Below are 9,357 nucleotides of genomic sequence, written 5' to 3' on the forward strand. Positions count from 1 at the left end.
AGTGTGTTAGTGATGCTGTCAAAGTATTGTTTTTTTTAAAGTAGCACACTTTTTGGCAGGGATTTCCTTTGACTACTTCCCTGATACACTGTCAGACATGATTCTACCATAGATTAATCTGAGATGCTGTTTTCATATGAACAGGACCTGTTAATATTCTCTCTTCACATATTACATTAACGATAAGCTGCCAAAGTTGAAGTTTTCTTAATTTTTTTACCTGGTCACTGGTGAACTGGTCACCTCCAAAAGTTACTACACATGGCTTGATGCCACCAGTGCCCAGAGAGATGAGTAGTAGTCCTATAACTGGACCAGGTCTGTGACATAACAGAAACAGATTCAACCATGTATAAGAAAAAAATCTGAAATCCTACAAACTCATCAACAACCCCATTGCTTTTACTGTTTGAATTGTGTCCTTACAAAAAATGTATAGATAACAAAATTATTTTAAAATTCTGCTAAAATATGTAGATATATATATATTGCTTTTTCTCTCCTTCGTAGAAACACACACACACACAAAAATGAATGCTCACACTTCTGGTGGTGGCAAAGCTGTGAGTGATAAAATGGTGCATCCCAAACCATACACTGCTGAAATGTACAGAATGGTCCTGGAAAAGATAATCACAGAAAGCAGAGGATACCCTGCTGAAATGTACTGAGAGAACCAGAGACAGACACTAACATCATCTATATCATACCTTGATAAACATACAAAATGGCCATAGAACTGATTTCAGCATGACTAGAATTAGTCAGTGCTAAAGTTTAGATATGCTAAATGATCCTAAAAAGGACATTAACTAAGCCAAATCAATACGCATTTTAAGTTTCCAGAACAGTTCTGAAACAGATAATGATACAACATAAAAAAAGCACACACTTTTAAAACTTGCAAAATGGTTGTAAATCACTTCAATAAAGCAGCAATTCTGATACAGCCATGTTCTAAAATTCACTACACATGCTTTCAATATATAAGTACACTTGCTTTTGCCTTGAAATGTAGGCAGAGAAATATCATTATATGCCAGCACCCACACATATTCCTTACCAAACACACTCACTCTCTCTTGCACCTCCACAGCCCTTATACATATACAGAATATTACTTTTCCAAGGATTATTTCCTGTAACCAACCTAACAGACAATAGTAGCATAGATAATACAAAAGAAATATGGTAGTTTACCTATTTATTTACATGTAATATGAACTAATTCCTTAATTAACCTAGGACATCAAATGATGTAAACTGCTTTATCATCCTGTATTTGACTAGGACATCATGTGATGTGAACTAACTGCTTTACTAACCTGTATCTGCCTAGAAAGCTGTCAGCAATGACTGCCCCAAATATGGGAGAGAAGTAGGCAAAAAAGCTGAAGGTATGAAACATGGCTGTGGCCGCATTTTTGCCCATACCAAGCCACTGTGTTAGATACAGTACCAGAATGCCTGAGGAAGATCAAAGAGAAATCAGCTTTAAAGGGAATTCTCTTTATTTCCTCAAGTTCCAAAACAGACGGTCAAGCAGCTATCATAAGACTATAGCAAGCTATCAGATTACAGTGTTATACAGCACCAGGAATTTAGAATCACCACTGAAACCCAGTGACACAGTTGTATGTTTTTAGTCAGCATTTACACCCTATGCCAGAGAACTTACTGTTGATACACAAAAATGTACAACCTAGGTGGAAAGAAGATTTAAAGTAGGTCATCTGAAAGTGCAGATAAAGATCAGTCTATATAAAGAAATGATTATGTGCATGTGTGTACATGCATGCCCATATGCACACGAAGAGTCCTTATTTTTTTTAAAGGTAGAAATAAATCTGTATTTCTTGTGTAAAATACTTACTTCTCAGCCCATAGTAGCTAAATCTTTCACAAAACTCTGTACCTAAGATGAAGAAAACACTGGTCGGGTATTGAGACTTTCTGTTAAAGAAGTTCTGAAAAAAAATTGATTTGATAAAACTCAAACATACCATAGTATACAAATGATACAAAGCAGGACACAAATTATGTTTCTGTAATACTTCATGCTACAGTGCATCACCATATGCTATTATGCGTACTGACTGGAATACACAATTAGGTCAGCAAACACACACACATGCACACCTGCTGTAAAGGAAAAAATATAAAATGCAAAGCTTCATAATTTTGAATGAATTTAAAAAAAGCTTATATAAAATTGACTGTAATATTAGAAGATAAGAAGCAGTTACACATACTTTGATTTTTTGCACAGGTCTAGCTCCAGCTTTCTTTTCGCTGACTTTTGGGCTCCTAAGTAAATGTTCATCTGTTGACAAATTAGCATCATTAATAAGCAAATGTCACAACTGTACAAATAAATGTAGTGTATTCACTTACAGAGGAAGCAGCAGCCAACTGCTTAGAGCACTGACGTCTGAAGCTGGAGGCACATAACTGGTTCAATACCTGTATGGTGCAGTCAACTTAGCTTTTGTGACTGGGTATCTTATTTTGTAGTGGGATGGAAAAAGATAAAAGCAGAGAGAGGATGAGGACATTAGCACTGCCCTCACAAAAATCTGGCTTAGAGAAAAGTGTTATTTATAATACCCTTTATCCCCATCCTATCCCCAACGACCTAAAAGAGGTTATGGCATTACCTTACTTTATTCACTTATAATAAGTATGTTGCTATCACAAATATCCAGTTATGCTGGTGTCTTCCTGTTATTTTTAAAATAAAATCACCATGAGAGCTTGCATAGTGCAATATTACATGTATTACATTACCCTACCTGTAGTATAACCTCATATCTGACAAAAGAACTAAACGAAATAAAAGATAACTGACAAAAATGGACACCACATGATGCACAAAATCAATATCAGACAATTAAACAAAAGTGGGTCAAAATGGCAAACAGAACAATACACATGTAAACAATGCTAGGGAAACAACTACAGCAACATTTACATCACTTGAAACAAGCCTCAAAGCACTTTACATGAAAGAGCACGAGCACACACCTTTTCGAGGTAGGCATCGAATACAAATGTGAGCAACACATAGATTAATATTTGGAAAACTTAAATTTTAATGACAGCTTTAACCCTATACCTTAGGTGTTAAAATCAAAGCATCAGTTAGGACATTCCAATCAGATTAGACAAGCCTAGATACAGTTATCTTTAAAAAATATGACCATCAAGATGCTTTAGGGTTCATAATTAGTTTATTAATGCATTAACAATTAATTTTGCCTTTTTAAAACAAAGTCTGCATTAGAATGTAGATACAATATAAAATAGCACATTTATTGTTAATTTTAATGACAACAGCAGAGATAAAGATACACCAGTGATTCTTTTCATACAATAAGCAAACCATGACATTAAACATTGAAAGCTTAAGTTAATTTTGATAGAGACGCTTATATGACATTAAAGGGCAAATATTAATCTTCATTCTGAGCTATATGGGTAAGGAAGGGAAACGCATGCATAGGTGGATTCACATCTGAAAGTGGGTGCACTCTTTTTTCCCCAAGTTCCTTTGGCGTACAAATACAGATAATAACTAAAAAATACAGACTCATCATATAACCATCATCATCATCATCATCATCATCTCAACAAAATAGAATTTCAGAGATTAAATCAGAGATTTTCAACCTTCTTCCTGACTGTACCCTCCAAAGGGTGAATGTATTCCGTGGGTACCTCTTGCAAGTAAGTTCGCTCGTAAAAGAACTTATCTTCATGATGGTGTGTGCTTATTTATGTCGCTGCGTACCCCTGCAAACCCTTGCCGTACCACAATGGGTACGCATACCACTGGTTGAGAACCGTGGTCTTAAATTCACACATCAATGTATCTGTGCAGGTGTGCATTCTCTTACATCAACTTTAGCTCACATTAATCACCCATACAAATTACCTTCCCACATTCTCAGATTGACCCTTCAGTTATCTCTTGATTCAAAGCATAAAACTTTTTTTAAAATATGGAAAAAGGCCAGGAAAAATTACATTGAGCTCAAGTAATTAAGAGAAATTCAAAAATTCAACAAACTTAATTAGCATCACCATAACAAACCAATACGCACAATAAATTGGGGACAAAACAATACTCTTGAACAGGGGTGGGCAATTAATTTTCCCAAGGGGCCGCATGAGAAACTGGGATGGTTCTAGAGGGCCGGACTAATATAGTTAACTCAGTGTTACCCAATACTGTATACATAGTATATATACTGGCGGGCGGGCCAGCGGGCAGGCCAGCGGGCGGGCCAGCGGGCGGGCCGGTCAGAGACAGGAAGCGGGCCGGATCCGGCCCGCGGGTCGGCGTTTGCCCAGGTCTGCTCTTAAACATGCAACTATTAAGGCACTCTCAACAGTAATCATAATAATAATAAAAGCATTTTATAGCCCCTGCAAGCAGCAAGCTCAACGCATGCAGACACAATAAGCTGAACAATATCTGTCTCACGCACTCACACGTGTACACACACAACTCAACAGGTGTACATTCCTCCCCACAGCAAGCCATGAGATGGAATAGGGGTGATGGCTGACATTAAGCCACCTGTGGTGGAGTGAAAAGGAATTTTTGAACACCCACCTTCCCCCTGCCTGCCAGGAACATCAAAAAGTACATCTTCATCCTGATCACTTTCCAACATCTTGGCTAGATCGCAATCCAAGCAGCATTAAGAGGAGAGAAGAACTGAGGCATGAAATATAACACTTAAAAATCAACAAAGTAATCCCCCTCAGAGTGAAATCTCTTCCTTTGCAAATTTTTCTTAGATTAAAAACAGAAACCAACAACAAACAAAAAGCATCGTGAGAAATCACTTATGCTTTCAAGACAAAATATTGAATCCAAAACATACAGCCACAATTAATAGTTCACACAATAAAAATGAAATAAGCTCATGATAAAAAAAACTGTTAAAGGCTTAATAAGACTGAGACTGCATTTCAAACTGTACATCTTTGCCTATATATATGGGCAACAAATTATGGTTGATGCTGTATGAAGACACTATCCTTCTTGGAGTACACAGTCCACTACATACCTACATCACTTTTTAATATTATCATATGATAATGACATTGTTTTCACAGAATGCAGGTCAGAACAGCACTTTTTCTGAATTCTTGGACTGTGAAATCACAAGGCTGAATGGTCAACTTAAGCCCTCTACTGTTCTCTCTTTTCACAAGATGATCCCACTTTCCCTTTTCTTTATCTTTGTATTGTACTCTCTTTTTTTGGTCCAGTCCACTGAACTCATTGTTCAGCAGGGATATGCATATTTTCAAATACTCTTTATTATTAATAATATTGTCTTCTTTCTCTGTCTAATCGTGTTTGAAACAGCATAAAGCAGAGGTCTTTACAAACTAACTTTAATGATGGTGATATGCACAGACCAGTAGCCATGACCTGTTACAACGGAGTTGTCACAACATAAGGGGAACAGAGGCAAAAAAAAAATGAAGTGTATTGTTATATTCAATATATGTAGTTAATTGCTATATATACTTATATTTCATTTCATAGCTTTTATTTAAATATTATATCATTACATTAATTACTTTTTAATTACCCTCTGGGATAAGTATTTGTTTTTATTTAAATATAGTTTATTATCACTTTAATTAAATTTTAATTACCTTCTGGGATACGTAAAGTCATAAAGTTTAATGTTTAACAAGACAAAATTTGTATAACAATAGAAAAAAAAAGTTTCTTTGCAGTAAATTAGTCCTGCAGCTTGCACACATATTCTGAGTACAAACCAACAGCAAATAACACTAACCTTGCTAAGCAGATAATAACCAAAAGAAAAAAAAAATAAATTAAAAGTTTGTAAGATGACTGTCATATTAGCTGTGAGTCTAAAAAGCACGTTTTCTAGCAGCCAATATGAAGATGATGGACTGAGCATGACCAGTCATTAGGCAAGTATTTTTCTTTATATACACCAACCCCCTTTCAGTCATTAAGTATTGTTTAGTATTAAAAAATTCTTTAATAAAACCTTGACATGATCATGAAAAGACAGTGGAAAAACAAAAGAAACAATCTTGAACTCACCTTTTTTTTCAAAGCTTTGAGAGTTATTCTGACCTTCTGTGGCGCCATAGTTTCCACTATTCATCTTCCTTGAATTATAAACACTCTTTTGGCAATCTGAAAGGTGTAATGTATAGTCAATCAAAATTAGTAATCACAAGCATGTGTATGTATATGTATGCCTATTGAGGGAGACCATATAGGTACAGTTTAACTGCTCAGTTGCAAGGATGTTCAAAAGATAACACAATGTTCTTTAAAAAAAAATAAATAAAATCTAGTTACATATCACTAACATCAGCTATTTTAGGATCAGGTTTTGTGGAAGATAGTATGTAATTATTTTAGAGCCAAGGTGCAGAAAATATTTATCTTCCTTATGAAGCATTAAATTGAAAAAAAAGGGTTGAAACAGATGCTGTCCTGTAACTAATGAAGTGTATCACGTTTAAACGCACTCCAGTTGGATTTACTCTCAACTTAAAAAGTGATGAAAAGCAAAATGAATGGAGCTATCTGAACCATGAACGTATAATGAGTCTGGCGGATACAAATATGTTGTGGTAACATATTGTGGTAACATATTGTGTTATTTTTTTGTGCTTTTTTATTGAGCTGCCTCGAATTACCCTCTGGAATAAAGTCTTATCTTATAATCGTTAAACACTCAAGCAAAACTCCATTTGTTAAAAAACTTTACTGACATTAACACAAAAAACCCCAAAAACTAAACTATGAATAGCGTATGGAGTCTAGTTCTTTTAAATTCATTATTTTGATTAAATAACATTTATTCTGAATGTAAAAACACGTTAGTGGAAAACAAGCACCAGGAACACATTTGTAGCAAAATAACTTACTAAATACTAATGACAGATGTTCACATATGGTAGCTTTCCATTTCGAAGAAATCGTTATGCTTTCCACACTACAATGCTATAATGTTCCTTGCACAATGATAAACGAAATGTAGAAGCAACTGAAGCAAGCAATGAACGTAGGTTGTGCTCTTAACTAAGAAGATACCGTTACTTTAGTGATAGCGAAGATAGCACAGGGTGCTGATAGCCTCCCTTCCCTGTACACACTGGGATTTTGTTATCTCCCTTGACAGTGTTCCGTTCCGTGAACAACAAAAATAAATTAGAAGCTTACAATATAATATTAACACAGCATGAAGGTTTTAATATTTTTTTTTACTTTTAAAATTCCATTCACTTTAGTTTTTTTTTACTTACAAAAATCTTTACTTTAATTTACTTCACACAAAAAAAAAACCCAAAAAAACAAAAAAACACCCCGAAACGAATTGAAGTACATCATATATAAACATTAAGATAGCTATATATGTACTTTATTTGAGTCTATATAGGTATCTGACTCTGTTTTCTATGACTAGTTTACAAAGCTCCTCGATCAGTATACATCTTCATCTTTTTTTCGTCATACTTGGTGACTTGAACTTAATTATGACTCATATCGTCCAAACACCTGGAGCGGCCGGGGATTAATATACTATACCTATATATAGCTTATACTGCTCCAAATCTAGCAACATTGATAAATACAGCATACTTATTAACAAGAAACAGTGTTTTACGGCCATATTGCCGTCAGCTGTATTGTTTTTTTCTCTTTCTATTTTATATATTGGCGTGGCGGCCCTGTAAGTGTAAGGGCACAGCTTGCACATGCCGAAGGCCGCCCCTGCATCCATTCTGTCACGGATATAGTGCAGCTGATTAAACACCCGACACTCAATTGGAACCAAATTCATGATTTGGAACCATATATAATCTAGACTGGTTGATAGTGCGAGAAGACCTATCTAGCGCTTTATAAACAACCTTTCTATTTCAGATGTTCTGCTATATCTGACCGCTTCCCCGTATCCTTCCATCTTCAAATGGATAAGCCTGGTCCTGTAAAGCAAACAATAACATCTCGGAACTTGGCTTGCATCGGTCTAAGTGTCTTCAGACCTGACATCTTTGCCTTGAAATTGGTAGTGAAAACATGATTTAGTCACTGTCTGCAATGAGAGACTTAATTCGTTCTCGGCGTGACTGCCACGCTCCTCTCACCACCCGCTGCATCATTTATCGCCCCTCTGCTCCCTGGCTCACTTCTGAATGAGAAACGCAAGGAAGGCCAGACGCTGTACTGAACGCCTGCTTAAGAGCACAAGAGAGACTTAGACTGACGGATAGAACAATTAAAGCGCCTATAACTATGATCACCATCGCAAAATTACTTCAGTGAGTTCAATCACAAACTGGAGCATTCTTCTTCGAGCAGAGAATTGTTTCAAATAATTGATTGCAGCCGCAGGGCTTCTGCTAAGGCTAAATTCTTTGGGGTCCCAGGGACCCCTTCTTCAGATTTTTAAGGGGTTCCTGTTCTTCGCCCAAATTTGAAGGGGACCCCATTGACGAAAATTGAAGGTGTCCTCCGAACTTTTAATGCGTACTGTACGCAATTTTTTTGCGTAAGCAGAAGCCCTGGTTGATTGCATCGTTGCTCCTCATCCTTTCCATGCACCATTCCAGCCACACAGCTGCCAAATGCGTTTCGCACGTTTTTTTGGAGATATTAATGCGAGAGTCGTTCGTGGTCGCCATCACCATATAATCGCGGTGTGCCTCCGATGTGTTAGAAACTATAAGGAACTCTCGGGCTCAGACATGTACCCGTTTTATTTGTGGAATATATAGTGTCCTCCGGTTCTGAAAAACTGCTACTATATAGCTCGACAAATGCAGATTTTAAGTGTCCGAATAATCCGAAATGTCGCTCGATCGATCATTCTCTCTGTTTAGTGTTGACTGCTGTTGAAACGTTGTGAAAGGTGCTTGCTGATCCCAGGTGCGAATCGCGTATTTTGTTACTGGATGATTAATAATTATAATAACGGATGTGGAGGTTAACATTTATACAGCTTAAAGTTTCATAACGCCTTAAATTTATGTCTACCGATATCTTTTAAAAAAAAAACACCCACCTCAAACAAATCAGATTGGTCTTTAAGCATGACTTAGTTTGGATGGCTGATTAGGCTAATGGTTATGTATTTATGGCACTGTTTGCTGTTACAAGAGATTGCATCCATTTAATGGGCCACTCTTTGGACAAGTACAGCTGTTTCTTCTCTGCCATGCTTCAGCAGCTGGGCTGAGCCGTCAACTTGAAGTGCGCACGCGCAGGAGTCTATGGGTCATTTCCGCCATATGGCAAGTCACTTCCGTAAAAACAATATTTCTTCAAGCTTTGTCAGG

At 36.6% G+C, this 9,357-nt stretch overlaps 1 protein-coding gene across 3 annotated transcripts in view; it reads right to left on the reverse strand.

Annotated features, from left to right (window-relative positions):
• The window catches only part of LOC112563375 (solute carrier family 15 member 2-like), a 20,133-nt gene extending 12,952 nt beyond the window's left edge, over window positions 1–7,181 (reverse strand). Inside the window, exons 1-8 of one of the 3 annotated variants that reach the window (XM_025237309.1) lie at window positions 6,943–7,181; window positions 6,104–6,199; window positions 4,619–4,684; window positions 2,253–2,323; window positions 1,874–1,967; window positions 1,326–1,467; window positions 543–620; window positions 221–320 (exon numbers count right to left, since the gene is read on the reverse strand). In XM_025237309.1, the coding sequence (XP_025093094.1) occupies window positions 221–320; window positions 543–620; window positions 1,326–1,467; window positions 1,874–1,967; window positions 2,253–2,323; window positions 4,619–4,684; window positions 6,104–6,167 (615 nt within the window). In that variant the 5' untranslated portion in view covers window positions 6,168–6,199; window positions 6,943–7,181. Of the gene's footprint in view, window positions 1–220; window positions 321–542; window positions 621–1,325; window positions 1,468–1,873; window positions 1,968–2,252; window positions 2,324–4,618; window positions 4,724–6,103; window positions 6,200–6,942 lie in introns of all 3 variants that reach the window. The other 2 variants (XM_025237327.1, XM_025237319.1) reach the window with 2 other exon arrangements.
• Between the last annotated feature and the right edge of the window lie 2,176 nt (window positions 7,182–9,357).

Source organism: Pomacea canaliculata, linkage group LG1, assembly GCF_003073045.1.
Source record: "Pomacea canaliculata isolate SZHN2017 linkage group LG1, ASM307304v1, whole genome shotgun sequence".
Taxonomy (NCBI): Eukaryota; Metazoa; Mollusca; class Gastropoda; order Architaenioglossa; family Ampullariidae; genus Pomacea; species Pomacea canaliculata.